The sequence below is a fragment of the Bradysia coprophila genome (assembly GCF_014529535.1).
Source record: "Bradysia coprophila strain Holo2 chromosome X unlocalized genomic scaffold, BU_Bcop_v1 contig_128, whole genome shotgun sequence".
NCBI classification, from domain to species: Eukaryota; Metazoa; Arthropoda; class Insecta; order Diptera; family Sciaridae; genus Bradysia; species Bradysia coprophila.
In genome coordinates, this window is record NW_023503295.1 from 89,551 (window position 1) to 109,932 (window position 20,382).

At 36.1% G+C, this 20,382-nt stretch overlaps 1 protein-coding gene and 2 long non-coding RNA genes across 3 annotated transcripts; all 3 read right to left on the reverse strand.

Moving 5' to 3' along the window:
* Positions 1 to 11,462: 11,462 nt before the first annotated feature.
* On the reverse strand, positions 11,463 to 11,947 carry LOC119067730. Its single transcript, XR_005086005.1, has 3 exons — positions 11,687 to 11,947; positions 11,598 to 11,600; positions 11,463 to 11,513 (listed from the first exon to the last, which is right to left on the reverse strand). It is a non-coding gene; the product is annotated as an uncharacterized LOC119067730 (long non-coding RNA).
* Positions 11,948 to 14,157: 2,210 nt separating this feature from the next.
* LOC119067732 lies at positions 14,158 to 15,236 on the reverse strand. Its single transcript, XM_037170844.1, has 4 exons — positions 15,015 to 15,236; positions 14,791 to 14,955; positions 14,304 to 14,504; positions 14,158 to 14,243 (listed from the first exon to the last, which is right to left on the reverse strand). Exons 1-4 carry the CDS (start codon positions 15,190 to 15,192, stop codon positions 14,188 to 14,190), a joined length of 600 nt encoding a protein of 199 aa, XP_037026739.1. The 5' UTR covers positions 15,193 to 15,236; the 3' UTR covers positions 14,158 to 14,187.
* Positions 15,237 to 17,862: 2,626 nt separating this feature from the next.
* LOC119067617 lies at positions 17,863 to 19,114 on the reverse strand. Its single transcript, XR_005085976.1, has 4 exons — positions 18,903 to 19,114; positions 18,677 to 18,841; positions 18,035 to 18,232; positions 17,863 to 17,975 (listed from the first exon to the last, which is right to left on the reverse strand). It is a non-coding gene; the product is annotated as an uncharacterized LOC119067617 (long non-coding RNA).
* Positions 19,115 to 20,382: the final 1,268 nt, after the last annotated feature.

Consider the following 20,382-nt stretch of genomic DNA (forward strand, 5'->3'; position numbering starts at 1 on the left):
TCATCACAATCAAAAATATTAAACACTAAATCAATCTAGCTTTCTAGCTTCGTCAGTCAATCCGCTCAGACACATCTAAGTCTACTTCAATTCCAATTTAAATTCATATTAACGTTCAAATCAATCAGTCTTTCAAATTCAACTTTTAATATTCAATTTACCTATTCCCTTAAAATCAATTCACTTCCACTATATCACAGTCCTTTGCCATCTAACAATCGTTATGTCTCGTATCACAGTTCTATGAGGTTACCGAATGCCCGATCTGGCAGTTTCAAAACTTCTTGTTTAAAGCGTATGAACGGTAACGTCGGATCGACAACTGCCGCTGCACAATTGAATGCTTTGCACGCATTGTTGAGCGGAGAATTCCACCCATATTCCGTTCTCGGATGTTCCAGTCTAATAAAACCAGAATTTCTCAGTTGGCGATCTCCAGTATTTAAGTTCAGTTGATTACGTAAGTATGGAGAGTCCAGACGTCCAGATACAATTTGGTGCATCCGCAATGCAGCCGAAATTACTCTCCTTCTGTTCAGTGAGACTAGTCCTAATTCTTCGCATCGTTCTTGGTATGGTCGTAGCACGTTTCCATTTTCTTGTCTGTTGATGTTGTCTTTGTTTAGGAATATGACGGCCTGCTTTTGTGTACTCTCTATTTGTTCTCTGTTAGTCGTTGTATACGGCGACCAAATAATATTTGCGTATTCTAAGTGTGACCTCACCAGCGTTCCATACAACAGTTTGGCATTGTCCATGTTCAGTGCCTTGTAGCACCCCCGTTTCACGAATCCGAGGTTGTTGTCGGCTTTTTTCTTAACTGTGCAACTTCTTAAATCTGTGCAGCGCAAAAGTCATTTTTGGATCCATCATGACGCCCAGGTCCGGCATTTGTTTGACTCTTTCTATCTCTGTTCCTTTGATGGTGTAATTTGCTTCGATGGGATTCCTTTTGCGTGTGAAAGTCATCACCTTGCATTTCTTCTTGAAATTTCCTCGCATCTGCCGAACAAGTTACGATTTTTGCTTTTTTCTTGTCATCGGCAAAATTATACGATCTTGCTGTTTCGTGGATTGCGTCAGAGTCATCGAAGAATGTCAGAAAGAGGATCGGACCTAAAATCGTTCTTTGGCCGATCGCTGAATGTGCACTTAATTCATCTGAAATTTCTGTTCCCACTCGCACACGGTGCTTTCTCTTCGCGGAGTACAGTATCAAAGGCCTTTGATACGTCTGAGTAAAACGTGTCCACCTGGGCTCCGATTTCATATGCTGAGTGGACGAAATGAGAGAATTCCATTAAATTGGTTTCTACTGACCTGTTACTCACAAATCCATGTGCTCGCTTCGACAGTTGGGGAGAGATAATCAATTTTGCTTGTTCATACACCACCATCTCAAATATTTTCTCTAAATTCGGCATCACTGCTGTCCCTCTGTAATTGGACACGTCAGTCTTCTTGCCTTTCTTGTAGATCGCTGTTATTTGGCTCAACTTCATTTTGTCCGGGTGCACGCTGTCGACCAACGATTTTTCGTAGATGAGACAGAGGGGAAGTGCGAGGCTCGCGGCACATTCTCGAAGGAAAATCGGTGGTATAAAATCTGAGCCTTGCCCTTTTGACAGATCGATCTCTCGCAGGGCCTTTTCGACTGTTTCTGGAGTTATTTGAATATCAGATAATCCTTCGTACATGCGACATGCGTGGAAAGCCGTACTTTTGACGCCCATAGCATGTAAAATCCATTACTTAGCTTGGAATTAAAAGATGAAAAGTCTCGTTTGCGTGTGTTTGTTGACCTACACTACGCCTCAGGTCAATAAAATTACCACGAAAACTCTAACTAGTGATAGAATTCCTAGTCATGTAAAATACTAATGTTTTGCTTTCAAAACGTGACAATCGGTTCAAATTTGTCTACGGTTCAGTTTTTAACTCTGGAAACTCAACTCTGCCAATTCATCTCTGACAACTCAACTCAGGCAACTCAACTCTTCCAGACGAGTGTTTTAACCTCTACGATACTGAGACGGTTTTTAGACCCGTACGAAGTACTGGGGTCTTATAGGTTTACGCATACGTTTGTAACACGTCGAATTGGACTCCCTGAGTAAGGGGAAACCTATTGTGGTTGTCCAGAGATGCCAAATCAGCAAGAAAAAAAATGTCCGTCTGTCCGTCCGTCCGTCCGTCCGTCCGTCTGTCTGTCTGCACGATAACTTGAGTAAAACGCATCCGATTTTGAAAATTCTTTTTTTCCCCGTTTGGTAATGTCAAAAGACAGGCTAAGTTCGAAGATGAGTGATTTTGGATCGACCCCTCCTGAGCTGGGGCCCAATAAGTGCTTTACGGTTTTTCGAAGATATCTCCGGACATTTAAACGCTATACTCGTAAATGATACATCGAATGAAAGATATTTACAATACCGATCGACAAAAAAAAAGTTTATGGAAATCGGATGACCGACTTGTGAGTTAGACCCCTTGGTGTGAAACAGGCACAGGGCGGCAAGCATTTTTTGCTTGTAGGTCGGCCAAATTTGAACATATTTCGTCTGTTTTAGCTTTATTAGATAGGTATTGACCGTACCAATCAGGGGGAAAAAAATTATGAAATTATGTTCTCCGGAGCGTGAGCTAGGTCTCTTGGAGTGAGCTCTTATCTTGCTACTCGGCCGTACAGTGAACTTGGAGTATTTTGTCAATATCTCGAGTAAATTTTGACCGAATTTCATGAATTTTTTTTGTTTGAAAGGTATTAACAAATGTTAAGCGTCGGTACTATTTTCGGTTTCCTAACAAAATGGCTGCCGGCGGCCATATTGGATTTTAGTAAAAGTGATATAAAGTGGGAAAAATGATGCTTAGAGAGTTTCTGTTAACATGGAAATAATGTGTTAAGTGTGAGGGGTTTCAGGGATTCCATATATGGACATCTATATATACCTATATACAGCTATATTGAGCTATATACAGGCATATAGAGCTATATAATAGCATATATTTATCTGTGAAATGTTTATTTATAGTGAAATATAGGTAAATATAGCGGTATATAGCTGTTTAAATAGGAATTTATGAAATTTGTCTTCGTACGGGGCTGTCTATATTGCCTCCGGCAATTTAATTGTATATGATAACAAGGCAAAGAGTGGATAATGTAAGTGATTTAAAAGGAAGAATAGTTTTTCAGCAGAGAAGAAAATGAAGTAAGAGAAATGAAGAGTTTCACATTAAAGGCTTTTGATACGAATAGGTGTTTCGTACGGGTCGGCGTTAGCTATGTTTTTGCTTCTAATGAGTGGGTATTCAAAGTTTATTTTTGAATTCCCAGACGTCATTTGTTACCTGATTTATTCTGTTAATATATATCGCATGGACAAGCAAAATGAGAAGGAAATACGAAAAAAACGTTGGAATCGATTGACTACATTACGGTATACTACAGAAATATACGACTGCCATTGCTGCTGCAGTGTGATTTTCCATTTAAAATTATCTTCTTGTATCTATATATAGAAAGAAGCAGATAAAATAATAAAAAAAAAATCCCGGAAAAACTACAACGTATAATAGTCGCGCATGTGACACACAGAAAAACCCTATAATATACAAACGAAAATTTCGCCAAACACAACAATATGCTATCATTTACAGAAAACCAACCCATATCCATTTAAGAAAATTGCTACCATAAAATATTTTTCCTTCGATTAAATGGAGGTAAAAGCATATAAAAAGAAACTTTTAGTCCTATCAAATTAATTAGATCTTTCGTGAATTGAATGTTAGATGAATAGGGGGAGGAAAAACGGTAAAAGATGTTAATTAACTTATTAGCGAAAGGTAATGTTTTAGATTGTTCGATGTGGATATATATCTTGTCTTGTAAAATGGTTTTTGTACCTAGATATGTCTATGCACGATATTTTGAAGGGAAAAGCTGTAATTTGTTTATCTTCGCCGAGGGGAGATGCGGGAAACAATGGAAAGATAGGAAAACATTATTTGAGATTGAAAGGAGAGTACGACACGACAGCTTTCAGGATAATTTTCTACTACTGAAAATAAATGACAGCGAAGCATAAACCGAAGGCAATTAAAACCCTATTTTGCCTTGAAGACGAATTTTGATATTTCACTTTGAAAAATCCAAACCATCGACAAATTGGTATTTGTGACTGATGGTAGTTTGCAAACCCTGACATAGGTCTAGCTTTGTGGTAACTCACCAAACTGGCTCACCAGTTTCTAGAGTTTTATGTATCAATTTGAAAATCATTTTAATTATGATTCGTAAGGCGAGACTGCACATTGAATTATTGAATTGCCAGTCGTGTGCTCGAAATTCAATCACAACCCATGATATAGTGTTCTCATAGCGTTGTATCACTACTACTACTACTGTCGTGTCACAGCCTGATCAGAAATGGTATTTCATATGTCATATTAATGCAAAATGTCTTACCACGTACCTTATTTTCTTACGAAGTTTCTCAGGACCAGGTTAAGCTTTTATACGTAGTAAATGTTTAATGTATGTATCCTGGCCTAGAGAGATTTTCTTTCGAAATTCCACTTTTTTTATGCCACGTTGTTGGAGGTGGTTCGTTATGAAAAGTGTGAAAAGCGGATTCTTTGTGTCTTCTAAACTACATTCCAATCTTTAACATAAAGGAAAATCTACGTGAAAAATTGGAAATGTTTGGATCAATTGTGATCCACTAAAATGAGGACGTAAGAAGAAGCACTTGAAGTATAGGACCGAGCTCCTACACCTAAAAAAATCTTGTCCAGCTTAGCTGTAGTCTTTGTACGAATGTACTGTACAAATTCGCGACAAGTACATTATGTTAACGTAGCAGTAATATTTACAGCACAGCTGTATAAATGTACAGTTAAGCGAACGTTGATTCCCTGATCCAAAATTAAAAATTGTACAGAAAATATAGTCAAAATCCACCATTTTTCATTGTTATATTATTTAGTACGTTAAATTATATTAACTAAATTAACTAAATTGAAAAAAAAAAATTGGCGCTAACTGCGGCTAGAACCCATAACCTCCGACACTCTAGTCCACCACCTTACTCATGCGCCAACTCAGAACTTGTGTTTGGTAAACGATATGTCAAAGAGATCTTATAATATCGTACGTCTCCATAGTACTGTTTTTCTGAACATTAATGTTCAGCTGAGCAGTATTGTGAAATTGAACTTCAAAAGTTCTCATATTCTTATACTGCTGTGCTGTAATGTAAAATGTCAAAATATCGAAAATAATTGAGAAATACTAGAAAATTATTTTATTTTTTTTAGTAGATTTCGTTAAAATTAATCCTAAATTTGTACCTGTACATGAAACAAATTCCACCAATGGAGTGGCTTCTATTCTTAACAAAAATTACCCTACTCTATTTATCCAGAACCATGGAAACTTAGTTTTTTTTTCGAAAAATGTGTTTTTTCAATTAGTAGTTTTCATTTATTGAAACTGATTGTCCGAACTTAGTCCAAACTAGGCATGCCCTGAAAGTACTTGACTTCAGCTTTCCAACCAGCGCACATTTAGCAGCCGTAAAATGAGTCCGAAAAACATCCTTTTTCGACCTTCTAAGGTCAGCCACTATCAACCAAAAGTGACTAGAGACTATCTGAAGCCTGCTTTGAGATCTAAGGGCAACATTTAAAACCATGTATATATCAATCATAGACGAAATGGGTCCGATTTGGATAGGTGGATTTTCAAAAGAATTCCTCACAACAACTTTTAAAGCCTTTTACCTCTTGAGAAAACGGATTGTATTAAGTTGTTGATATCCAAAATAGAATTTATCGTCATTTACAATTATTTTATTGATCAACAAGAAAACAGGACTTTCGTCGGCTTAATTTTCGACGTATTTAGTGGTGGACACAAATCACTGAGCGAGAAGTACCACTAAAATAATTTATTATCGCCCATAAGACTATAACCTCAATATTACTAAGAATGAAAATGTCAGTAGTAACACAAAAAAATACTTATGTTATGTTTATATATAGATCATCTTCATAGCCGATTGAAATGTCATCCACGTCAAGAAATGCCATCCCAACGCACTGCTCCTAGCATGAACATAAGAAATATTTGGAGGCTAATGAAGTCACAGTAGGCACTGCGTTTCTTTCGTAAAGATAAAGATAGATGACTTGTTTTCGTTGTATGAGTTAAAACACACAATACAATCAATCTTAAGCGGTAGCTGTCATCACAAAAGCCTCCAAATTGGATATTTGTCAAAGTAGTGTTCATGATAGGAGCAGTGCGTTGGCCATCCACGTTAAAAAAATTTCATACACATGAATGAATGAACGAAACATTTAACGAAACTTAAGTGAGGTTACGTTTGAATAATAGTCGGATCGTGCTTGGATCATTTTGTTCGGCGAAACCGTTGCAAATCTATAATTTGTTTACGAAAATAGTTATTTATGTATAACTCGGTGCGTTAATAAAACGTCAGTTGCACATAATCCGTCTTATTTACATAAAATCTGGTTTCTACATTTAGCGTACCCTAATAGAAATTTTACCGACCCTGAAAATAGTTAGTCATAAATTTTTTTGATGTGATTTCATCAAAGATTCCATCGCATAAGGAATATGAAATGCTTTAAATTGATATCCGGAAGGATAAAAGATGCGAGTAGAGGCATCAGAAAATCTGCTATCTACAACGACAGCTTTTACCGTCAATTACACTAAAAAAAATCTTTCATTATTCCAGTTCATTTATTCACCGCTGAATTTATGAATTACGAATAAATCTAGAATTGTGTTGAAATGTCATGCAGTTTTTAGTCTTGATATTATGGAAGTTTCCACGACCTACATTCAATTTGAATTATTCAAACTGTCATTCGTTCAGCTAACACGACTTACATTCAAACTGTCATTCGTTCAGCTATATTGTACATTTTACATCTCAATAGTACTTTGGATCTGTCACAAATCATGTACTGCTCTGCTGTACAAATTCGCGACAAGTACATTTGGTAACTTAACAGTGCAGTAGTACATCTTAGCTGCACATAGTACTGTCATTCCGTTCAACATTCAACAATTACGTAGAATATACAGATATGCTGAAAACTAATGTTCAGCTATGTTGTAAAATGAACAGCAGAGTTACCATACGCAAATATTTTTTTTTATAGGTGTACATTCCGTTCATATACATATATATATGCTACGAGGGACCATTTTTGAGAAAACATTTTCCTTAATTTTCTTGAATTTTCCCATTTTTTTTAATTTAAGAAAATATTGGATAACGTTTTTCCCAAAAATAGTCCGTGAATGCCACTAATCAATTCATAGATGTCACATTTTACAGACTTGGAAAATTCAGATGACAATTTTTTCTGATTTTTTTTTTAAATAAATTTAATTAATTCCGAAAATAAGAGAGAAAAATTGCCTACAGGTGGCTTCACTCCCAAATGCACTCTCAAAGCGAAAATCGCAATTTTCCCGCAACTCTTCAACGACTTTTTGAATGTCTTAATGGATATGTTAAATTGATAGTTAGATAAATCAAATGAATTATCTGCTCCAAGGGACACATAATGCGCATAGCATTAAGTATGTGATAGACATGCCAATTTTCGATTGTGTTTTGTATTTGTCTGATGTTCACGTTCGATTAATAAACTTTTCCAAGTTAAAACACATTTCCTTCTAACCAGAATTATAATTTCAAATAAACAATTCCCAGTTAAACCATGCGTTCAGTCATAATGCGTATTATCCGTTTTATATATGGTTGGGGTATTATAACATTTACCCGAGCATTTACCAGAAAAGTCAAAAACATTTTCGAATTTAATCCTCTTATTTAGCATTCAAACCTCGCTTTTCAATTTTACCAAAAAAAAGATTTAAATAAAACGGCTCCCGTTGAGTTAAACAATTTTTGAATTAAGGACCATTATAATCTTAAAGACATCAGAAACGCATTACAATGTTTTTTCGGGTATGGTTTGTATATTTACTTTTCAGAGTACCTCAACATCCAGTACCACATACCAAATAATAATAAAAAAAACCAAAGAAAATATCTTCGTATTATACTATGTTATATGGTAAATGGATATTCTTCTGACAATATACACATTCAACCACAAACAGCCAAGGAAATTTAATATAAAAAAAGAGAAAAGAATAATGTAGCACACCGAACAGACAAATTTTTGCACTTGCGGTATAGTAAAGAGCTGGATGCCATCCAAAAACTTGATAAATTATGGAAGCATATGGGAAACATTAGAAAGAAGGTATATTAGTATTATGGGGTCAGCCGAGAGTGGAATGGAGATTTTTTTTTCTCTCTCATATAATTTTAAGTTTTTCATTGTTTTTATGGGGTGTGTGTGTGTGTGTTCCAAAAACCACAAATATTCTTTTAGCGAAGCAATTTAGAGGACAATGGTATAGATCGTTAAATAATTTTTGCTAGCAAATAAATGATGAGAATCTTGAATTGCGAACGGTTGCATCAATGGGAAAATGCCATAGTATAGAATGCATTATAATGCATCTATACGAAATTTACGAGCCATACGGAGTCGTTCGGGGATGCTCCATATATAAACACACAGAGTTTCTCATTTCGAAGATTTCTGGTAATACATTTTCACTAATGCATTTAGTGGGAATTTATTGTTTCAATTCTATTGTCTTCAAGCTTAATAAAAGCGTATGGATAGATTAATATAAGGAAACGATACTATATCCATGATGTTTATTTATGTGCTACGACCGGCATACACACACGAGCAAACACACATTTAATAGCCGTAGCCATGTGAGAAAATAGTGTGGAGTGGAAATTGTTTTGAAAATCCACATGTTAACGACTGGCTGTTAGCGAAAACGGTGTGGCTACGTCGAGATCGGAAACTATACACTTAATTATAAAGAATAGTTCTTATGTTCCGTTTAACGACAGCCGTACAAGCGTTACAAGCTATTCACGTTGTATTATGATCTTCCATTTATTTTGTTTTATGGTCCGGTCCTGTAACACATCCAGTATTCTCCATTGTTTTGTTGATAAACACAATAGTACATTATGACGCTCCGTAGTTTTTACGAGACACGTATATGTGTAGGAGCACTTACACGAGTATTAGTGCATTTCGATTGTAATCTTCGTCTGTATATATGGGAAAGTCCAATAGTTATTTTCCTAAAATTTGATTCCAGCACTCGGCTCCGGCTCGAGCTGGAAACCTCGCATTTGCTAAAAAAAAGCCTTTTAGGAATCGGGCTGAAGTTAGCCCAACGCCAAAATTATGACTAGTAACAAATATGCTTTTAAGTATATAAGATGTATGTGTATGTGTGACCCAAATTCAAGACAGTCATAAGTACTGAACATATTGGTCCGACCCAAATGCATAAAAGTCATAACTGAAGAACATTTGGGTCCGACCCAAATTCAAGGCAGTCATAAGTACTAAACATATTGGGCCGACCCAAATGTATACAGTTTAAAGTTGAGGAACATTTGGGTCCGACCCAAATTCGAGGCCGGCATAAGTACATAATAGCGATAGCATAACTCTTTATGTAATATGATTTGTTATGTACAGTGTACATACATACACATACATCTTATGTACTTATAAGCATATTTGTAACTAGTCATAATTTTGCCGTTGGGCTAACTTCAGCCCGATTTTTAGGACCAATGCTTTTTCGAAATGACGTGGGAAATAAGTAACGAAGTCGCGATATTGCAACACTAGTTAGGAAAAAATAGTTGCGTTACAAAATTACGTCATTTGTATAGCATAATAGTATGTTGTGCTACAAGTATTGTAATGTTGGTTTTTTCAGCTCGCTCCGCTCGTAAGGAAAACTTGGGTCGTGTGCTGAAAAAATCTCATTACTACACGTGTAACACATCATGCTTTGTGCCAACCAAGAATTGAAACAGACAAATGGCCAAAAAATCATAATTTTCATTGTAAACAATCACTCTTCAAATTTGATCGATCACATTGCTTTGCATTTTATAAAACGAATGCTGTAATAACTCATATATGTAATAACTCCATATCAACACTGCTTTGAGTGTGAAAATATCCCATCAAACTGGCGTGGAAATTTTTGACATTTCGATCTAGTTATCGACATGGAAATCCGTCGTATTTCAATTCTAAATGGCAAAAAAACTGTATTGGCTGTGCTTTGCTGTAACAAATCAGTCTATTATTTTTCTGATACTCAGCAGACCTAGGGACAGACCCTAGTGCTTTCATAACAACAAGAATTTGAATTTTTAACCTACAAAGTGGGAGTTGCATGACATTTTGAGATAATGTTCCACTAAACCTGAGTCGATTTTGGTAAACTTTTTTCCCTGAAAGTTGTTGACCAGACGCGTAGTTTAAGCCCCATATTAGGTCTGAGGCTTAAAATCTCGGTGAGATATGACCAAAAATCGAGGGGTAACCGACTGGCCAAAATGGTGGCAAATCAATTTCTAATTCCTTTCAATTCCGTTTAATTACCTCAATTACCGGACCAACTCGTCTAATTGCCGGATTCGCTCTATTTCCTTTCAATTCCGTTCAATTCCGTTCAATTCCTTTCAATTTCCTTTCAATACCCTTTCAATTTCTAAAGGTACTTCCTGTCAATTCCTTTTGTGCAAATAGCCAAAGTACTATAAAGAGACTATTTGCACACGGTGCAAATAGACAAAGTATATAAAAGAGACTATTTGCACACTGAAGCTTTATTTTCGTTCATAAGATTATTTTTTCGTAGAATTTTGTAGAAGAAAATATAACTCCTTTTTCGTAGCACTTTGTAAAAGGGAGTATACCTCCGATACCGTAGCATTTTGTAAAAGGAAGTATCACTCCTTCGTCGTTACATTTTGTAAAATAGAGTATTCCTCCTTTTTCGTAGCACTTTGTAGAAAGGAGTATTTCTCATTTTTCGTAGCACTTTGTAAAAGGAAGTATCCCTCCTTTACCGTAGCATTCTTAAAGAAGGAAGTATCACTCCTTCGTTGTTACATTTTGTGTAAGGAAGGAGTGACAAATTGCAACGATAAAGAGATACAGTTACAGATACAGATACAGTTTTGTGACTATCTTGTTTATCCCCTTCAAGCTCATTCGACAGTCCTATTCGTTCTATTACTTATTCTATCCCATAGGCAAATAATCCATCGCAGCGGGAAAAGAAATTTGAAATTTTCGTTTGTTTACATAAAATACAATTTATAAAACCTTTTTATAAGAGTTTCTCCGTTTATAATTAATCACTCCTTCGTTGTTACATTTTGTAAAAGGGAGTATTCCTCCTTCTTGATAGCACTTTGTAAAAGGGAGTATTCCTCCTTTGCCGTAGTATTTTGTGAAAAGAAGTATCCCTACTTTACCGTAGCACTTTGTAAAAGGAAGTATCACTACTTTATCGTGACATTTTGTAGAAGGAAATATTTCTCCTTTATCGTGACGTTTTCTAAAGAAAAGTATCCCTCCTTCCTCGTTACATTTTGTAGAAGGAAGTAACACTCCTTTATCGTTACATTCTTTAGAAGGAAGTATCTTTTTTATCGTTGCATTTTGTAGAAGGATGTATTACTCCGTAGTTACATTTTGTAGAAGGATATTTCACTTCTTCATCGTTACATTTTGTAGAAGGATGTATCACTCCTTTATCGTTAAATTTTATAGAAGGAAGTATGACTCATTTATTGTCACATTTGATTGACGGAGTCCTCAGTTTCAAATCTAATTGGATATTTGCAATAAAAATTGCAATATTTTCTGTTTTTGTATCAAAAATTAACAAAAACTGTGTAAAATGATCGATTAAAGTAACCGGAATTGACTGTAATGAATTTGGTTTCCTTTAAATTAGTTTGACGCTATTTGTATTGTGTCCAAATAGTCTTTTCTATAACTTTGGCTATTTGCACACGGTGCAAATAGTCTTTTTATAATACTTCTGCTATTTGCACACGGTGCAAATAGAATTTATATTATAAAAAGACTATTTGCACCGTGTGCAAATAGCCAAAGTATTATAAAAAGACTATTTGCACCGTGTGCAAATAGCCAAAGTATTATAAAGAGACTATTTGCACCGTGTGCGGCGAGCCTTTTCCTTTGGAAAAAGAATCGTCAGACTATATCAAGATAAAATTTGGAACAACTATGTTGTCCTACATTAGAATCTTTAATTTTTACTCATACTTTTAGAAGAGATTTTTCAATTTCAATTTAGATTAAACCGTCCAATTGACTGCAGTTTTGTTTAAAGTGATTTCACATCGCACATCATTGTTTATTTTAGATAAATAGTATTTTTCGTACAAAGACAGGAAATGGCGAAAAACGTTTGTGCATCCGACAACTGAAATATGACATATTTTGCCATGATTTTTCATTAGGAAATGTCAGTTTTTCCCGAACTATGTATCGTACAGAATTTACGTATATGTTGTGGACGGTATATTTTAGGCAATTTCGCGGATTGTAGCGCGAACGATTTGAGGGCGACAAGCGAAAGTGCCTAAAATCAAGCGTCCACAACAGATGCGTATACAACTTTTCATGCTGAGGGCCTAAGTTATGAGAAACATTCATTTCTTGACGATTTATGGTGCGGGAAAGAAATTACATGAATTTTTCCATGACTATACGATTGATTAATATGGTGAATGTGAAGTGTGTCTGTTTTCAAGTAAATTGCTGTGTTTTGTCTATTTCAGTTGTCCGATGCACAAAACGTTGTTCCTACCTCGACAGGAAATGGATTTGTTCAGCACACGTCAGCAAAAGCCAAAGCACTCAATTTTTTGTTTCGTTCAAGTGATCGACATCGTAAGATTTTAGGCTTTTGAAAAGTTGATGTCGGTGATGCCTTTTTTTGTAAATTTGGTTTGAAACTAGAGCATTTCGCATCGGCAATGCCCCAGCCTAACATTCCCCCGATGAATATTCACTTGTTTGTTGCGGCTCAAACTCTTCCGTATCTGATTCACAAGAATCCTCTGAAGAAGAATCCTTCAGTGTGCATATTTTGAACATAAAAGGACGTTGGACCAGTTCTAAAATGGAACTGATCAACATTGTACACTGTTATTTATTGTGCGGGAGCTTTTAAAATTAAAACAAAAAGGAAATAATGTGGTTTTGCATTCGCTGGTCCTTCTTTCCGATAATCACACTTATCAGCATTTACTCTTATTTACTTTCAATTCCTTACAATTCCACATATTTACAGTCAATTCCTATCAATTCCGATCAATTACTGCCAATTCCGATCAATTCCAGTCAATTCCGGTCAATTCCAATTATTTACCGGATACTCCGGCAATTCCTTTGAGGGTGTGTAGTCAATTACCCGAGTCGGTTACCCCTCGCCAAAAATGTGTTTGTTAGTTAATTTGTGAAAATTCGAGATATTTTCGCTAAATCGATTTCGATAAACTTTTCTTTACCTGAAAGCTGTTGATTTGGGGAAAATATCTCAAATTGTCACAAATTATGTGGACCTTTTCATATAATTTGGCGTGAAATTATACTGCTAGGAGGTAGTAGATTGGATACTGTTCACTACATCAGGTAACGATGTTTTAAAGCAAAATCACAAGTATATCCAAGCATTCCTGTCGAAAAATCAGGGATTTTTTTGAAACATTTTTCACATATTTTCTGAAATTTTCGCAAAAATATTTTCTGGCAAAAGTCGAAAAAATTCGTACAGTCGAGGACGTAGCAGCATCCAAGGTATTCTGGTGCATTGCCTGTCCCAATTACCGCAAAGGAATTCACGTAAAATTAATATATTATTCACATAATGGATCATTTTCGCATGGGGCAAACTACTCCGTAATGGGCGCCTTTCTCATAGGGCAGTCAATAAAGTTGGTTTACTCTAGCAATACCTGTAAATAACGACTATTCAATACTAGTAGAGTTTTTCGCGTCCACAGTTAATTTCCCTTAATTTTAGAAATTGAATAACATTGGAAACGTTGGTTCATTCAGCTAAAATTTATTTAGAAAATTTTCCATCGACTAAAAGTACAATGCTAAGAAAGAACCAAAACTGCGCAAACGTTGAAGAAAACTAATCCAATCAAATAATAGGTCGGCTGACAAATCCGCTTAATTCTTAATTGGTGGGTCGCTATAACAACCCTCTTCGTGCCAGTACAGGAATGCTGAAAAAAAATCCATTTACGGGAAACAATTCCGTTGCAATTAATTGAAAAATTTGTTACGATAGTCAGGGACTTCGCAATTGAACTTTTTCATCCAACAAGAGTTCGAGAAAGTGACCGGCTGTGCCTCTTTCGGTTGAGCCGGATATGCGCATACTGGCTTCCACGGCTCATCGGTACAGTCCAGACATTCACATTCTTTCTCTGAAGGAGTTGGGTCGTCCAGGACATTGCAAGTTTCATCATGGTAATATACGTATTCTGCAGAAATTTAGATTATGGGTCATTGTGTACCGGAGTGGTCGTCCATTTTAAACAAGACAAAACAAAAACTCGAGAAGCAAGTTCTGAAATCTACCACTAGGGGGCTCAGAATTGTTCACATTCCTGCTTCGAAATCTTTGTTTGGTTGTCTGGTGCTGGTACTTCATCTGCTCTTGAGAGCAAAAGCTTTTTCAAAGATCTTTATCTCACGCTAGCAAATGAAGTAAAGCCCAATGCAGCACTAACTACGAAAGACAAACACAAAACAAAATTGAAAATTTACCATTTTTCGGATTATTGCAATTGAATTCATTCAATTCGCAAAAGTTGGCGAACGTTTGCGGAAGTCCATCCGCTCCCGGTTCTGGTATAGCGCAAATTGGCGACTCATCATAGTCGCAACAGTCATCATTATATGTACACTTTCCACCACTCACACGAACGAATTCTGGAAAAGAAAATCGAATGAATTTCCAAAATCAATTTTATGGTTCGATTCACAGCTACTTTCATCTCCGTCAAAGTTTTCGTTGAAACGATTTAGTGCAAACTCTGAGTAAAATGTTAACTTCTTCGATGGATCCTTTATTTCCCCAGCACAGAATGGATCACATGGTCCATCTCGACATGCTTGTGTCGAGTGCACAATCAGTGCGGTAAATAGAATATTAAGCAAGGCCTTCATTATCAACACTATGAGTTGTATCACTTTGAGTAAAATGCTCACTGTAATTATTCGTAAGCCAAACGGACCTATTTATACGGACTTTGAGTTATAAAAAATTGATTTGCTGTGTCACGACCAAAGCATTTAATTATTCATTTGTAATAGCTCACGGATTTGCAATCAGGAAAAGATAATTCATGATTTTAGCTATAAAATTTGTACATGAAATGCTATCGAAATGGTTGGAATTATTTCAATTTTTAATCGCTTAATGCACAAGCCCAGCTCGATAGAAATGAGTTCAAGACATTTAAAAAAGAAACAATCCGAGTGGAGGAATTTTAGAGAACGTAATAGATCATCGTCAAGATACGGTGCTTTCAGACGTAATCTCCCTTAAGTTTCGTTAAATGTTTCGTTCATTCATTCATTCATTTGAATGAGATTTTTTTAACGTGGATGGCATTTGAAAGGCCTTGAAGATGATATATACCAAAGTAAATCGCACGAGATAAAATAATGAAAGAGTTTTAGATTAAGAATGACTGGACCTCTTAAAAAAGCATATTTTTGAATATACTAAAGGTAATGCTTGCTCAATATGCCTGAACATAATATGGCAAGAGATACCGAAAATCCATATCATGCCCGCACGTTAGTAAGCGGGCGTGACGCAGGTCCACTACCAAAATGTTTTTTACAAAAATTTTGAGGACGGCGGAGCATATTTACAGCAACTTCTTGACTTATCCCCCTTAACTCCAACGACCCCCAAGAATATGTGGAATCTAGGAATCCATACGAGTTCAACGAGCTATCACACGTTACTGCAGCTTCAAAATTGGCCGAGATATTGAACTTCGAAGTATTGATGTTTGTATGAAAATAAGCAAAATTTCGTTTTTTCAGAAATCGCCTACATTAGTTAGTTAGTGAGTTAGTTCCTATGGAAAAGTGGATCCAGGAACTCCTAAACGTTTCTGCAGATTTTCCTGAAATTTTGGTTATAGGTTAATAATGGCCCAAAACTAAGAATGGAATTTTCAAAAGTTGGAAAAAACCCATATCTTGGGAGCTGGAGCTCCCCAAAGTCTTCACACAAATGCCATATAAAAGCCAATTTGTATAGTGAGTTGTATATTTTGTTGCATGATATGGATGGTAATGTGATGAATGGTCTGTGTTGTTTTGGGATGTATTTCTTGTAGGGAATTGTTGGGATGATTAAGTATTAACTTCCACTAGGTCGGTTCCAAAATTTTGGGATGACAGATGATTCATTGGGAACTACCTAACTTCCATCGGATTTTTTGATGGATTTGGGTTATTTTCGACATGAATGAGATGTGCCAAGGTTGGTTCCTAAATTTTGGGATGACAGATGATTCCTCTGGCACATCCTAACTTCCATCGGATTTTTTGATGAATTTAGGTTATTTTCGACATGAGTAATATGTTCCAAGGTTGGTTCCTAAATTTTGGGATGACAGATGATTCCTCTGGCACTTCCTAACTTCCATCGGATTTTTTGATGGATTTGGGTTATTTTCGACATGAGAGAGATATTCCAAAGTTGGTTCCTAAATTTTGGTATGACAGATGATTCCTCTGGTACTTCCTAGCTTCCATCGAATTTTTTGATGGATTTTGGTTATTTTCGATATTAGTGAGGTGTTCCAAAGTTTGTTCCTAAATTTTGGGATGACAGATGATTCCTCTGGCACTTTCTAACTTCCATCGGATTTTTTTATGGTTTTAGGTTATTTTCGACATGAGTGAGATGTTCCAAGGTTGGTTCCTAAATTTTGGGATGACAGATAATTCCTCTGGCACTTCCTAACTTCCATCGGATTTTTTGATGGATTTGGGTTATATTCGACATGAGCGAGATGTTTCAAAGTTGGTTCCTAAATTCACTAGTGGCAGATGTTGAGGAACGTATTGTTAGGAAAATGGTTGAAAAATGTACTGAAAAAATTTAAACGAAAGAAAACCGAATCATCTGTTACTTGTGACGCAAATTTCTTGTTGTAAAATTTTCTTTCACAAATTTTTTGAGTCAATTTTTTGTTGATAAAACTTTTGCGTACGACTCGACGCACAATGCGTCACCCTCAGCGATATCAGTTATTTTGTAAGTAAGATAACGGACTTGCGTCACATTTACTTTTTTAAGGGTTTGACTAAACAACAACCTTGGAAACCTCGAAATGAAATTTCCTAGACTCATGAATAGGCCCAGACGCGAAATGGATTCTAGTTATTTTTAAAATGACACAAGCCTAATGACGGAGTTATAGAGTAGAAAAAAACGAAGTGAATTGTGGACTAGGGGAAAATTACGTGAGTTAATACTGGGACAAGTGCTATTTTCTGTTGGTGACCAATATTAGGAAATAGTAAGAAGGAAATACATGTGGCAATAGACGCCAATGGAAGTAGGTGGAACAAGATTCCATCGGCAAATGCTTCGGCAGCACAGACAAAAATTACGAAAAAGTAAGGACAATTATTGGGAATTTTAATTCGTGGACTTCTATTGCAACAGATACCTACCCAAATGAACAATTAATTCAGTAGAATTTCCAAAATGCTCGTTACATTTCGGACAATAATTTATTTTCTCTTCAATCGAAAATACAAATTTAAGAGCCATCCAGAATGTACAATTTCTATTTTATTAAAATTAATCCATTCATATGATGTGTTGGCCAGATCGTCAACCAATGATCACTAAATTTGACGCTTTGGCAGTTAGTCTTCATCGCAATAACATTTTTCTTCGTGCCAGTAGAAATGTTCTGAAAAATTCGTTTACGAAGAGGTTGCCATTGCAATTATAAGGGGGAAACAACATTACCGTCATCAGGATGTAAGCAATTGAATTTTTGGAACATACAGTAGTTCTCGAAAGTAGATGGTTGCGCTTCGACTGGATCCTTCGGGAATCCACATACTGGCTTCAATGAATCGTCACATTCCAAACAGCTACAATCTTCCTTTGAAAGAGTTCGCTCGTCTAGGGCATTACAGCAGCCATCGTGGTAGTAAAGGTATTCTGTGGAAATAGAAATACAATGCGAACGGATCAATGTGTATTGACTATTTTGTCCGAGTTCCACACTTCAAGCATGAGTAGTACTCTAAATCGAGTACTGAGACTTGACAGTGTATCAAACAAATTTTGACACTACAAAGTTTGCACAAATATTTGTATACAAAATTGTCTTCTATTTGACAGCTGTCACTCGTGGCACGTTTGCTTGAAGCAATATTGTTGTGAGCAAATACACTGTTCATGTGGCAACCCATATCGTGTGACTAAAATTAACTTTTTCAGTTCAGGACCGCTTCAACTCGGTCTACGCCCAATGGCACAAACTTATAAACTTCTAGTGCTGAAAGATTGTGAAGTTCTTTTAAAAAAAGTCTTACTACTACCGGGTGCCCTAAGTTGTGCGTACAATTTAACAGCGAAATTGTGGTACATTGTGAAACTAACCATTCTTCGGATTATCGCAATTGTATTGATTTAAGTCTCAGAAGTTTCTAAAGGTTTGTGGATAGCCAGACGCTCCCGGTTCCGGAATAGCACAAATTTCCGTTTCTGTCATTTGGTAACAATCATCGGTATATTTACACTCTCCTTGACTCAAATAAATGAATTCTAAAACAGAGACAATCGAATCAATTGTATGAAACTAAATTCAGTCCAACTCATCCGTTACGTTCATCTCCTTCAAAATTTTCGTTGAATTTATCCAAATCGGATTTTCGGTAAAATGTTAACTTCTTCGATGAATCCTTTTTTTCTCCGGCGCAGAAAGCGCTGCACGTGTTATCTCTGCAAGCTTGTGTCGAGTAAACTACCATTGTAATGGATAAAATTTGCAGAAAAAACTTCATTTTCTACACGACGATTTGTATCTGTTTGATTGAAAAGGTTGCAATACTAAAACTATTTTCACAAACGAACCGGTCCTATTTATACTAACGTGTAGACTGCATTGTCGTTGGCTGTGTCACGATCCTAACTTTTATTTATTTGTAATGACTCACGAATTTGCATTCAGGGTAAACAGCGCGACGACTTTTGTTGTTGATTTCGGCGATAAATAAAACTTTTTTCATGTTTTTCATTCTCACTAGCATTGATAGTTTTGATGCTATCGTTTTACGGGATTGAATTGGCAAAATTTCTTGTGTTGATATTTAACCATGCGACTAAGATTTAGATCATGTCCGGAGCGATAGCGGAGGACTTGACGCAGTCTAACTTCCAAAAAAAGAACGAAGAAAATTGTTTGAGACGCGGCAACTAATCATGTCCGGATTGATAGCGGAGGACTTGACGCAGTCTAACTTCCAAGAAAAGAACGAAGAAAGTTTTTTGAGACGCGGCAACTAATCATGTCCGGAGTGATAGCGGAGGACTTGACGCAGTCTAACTTCCAAGAAAAGAACGAAGAAAGTTTTTTGAGACGCGGCAACTATGTATAGGCGAGATTTCTACTTTCGCCAAAATGTCCAATATCACAACCAAATTATTTTTAAAATATTCTCCCTTGAAATACAAAGAAAATGAGCTATCACACGCCTACCAAAGTGCTCGGGAGCCGGAGGTATTGCGTTTTCCAAGTCGTCATTTTCAGTACATGTAAATACATGAAAAATGGCATTCTCCAAACAATCAACATCTTTCAACTTACTCTGTATGTTTCTGTCTATCTATCTATCTATCTATCTATCTATCTATCGACGGTCGATCTCGGAAAATCCGCAGTCAATCTCCATGAAACTTTGCAGGAACCTTAGTCAGGCCATTCGAACTTAAGTTTCATTCAACCCAGGAATTAATTGTGGAATTAATTAATTAATTTTCGGAACAATTTCTCTCATATAAAAATGTACAGCCATATTGTGTTGATAGTGTTGTGATGATAGTGTTGTTATGATTATTGTGAAGTTGGTTGTAATTCGGTCGAAATTTCAAAATTCAAAGTTTTTGAATATTATGGTTTACATGGCTGGTAATTAGAAAAATTTGGTCACATTCAGGGTCTGTTGGGCAGCTGGAAAAATTTGGTCACTTTCAGGGTATGTTGGGCAACTGGAAAAAGTTGGTCACTTTCGGTGTATGTTGGGCAATTTTTTAATTAGAACTGTTCTACAAAGCAGTGTTGACTACACTTCTAAAACGACTGATAT

Bases quoted from the DNA above. Each gene is read 5' to 3' on its own strand.
- LOC119067732 (XM_037170844.1), bottom strand. From the start codon at position 15,192: ATGAAGGCCTTGCTTAATATTCTATTTACCGCACTGATTGTGCACTCG. The intron at 14,505-14,790 runs GTAAATTTTCAA...AAATTTCTGCAG, and splicing joins TTGCAATAATCCGAAAAATG to AATACGTATATTACCATGAT. The intron at 14,244-14,303 runs GTAACAAATTTT...ATTTTTTTTCAG, and splicing joins TTGCGAAGTCCCTGACTATC to CATTCCTGTACTGGCACGAA.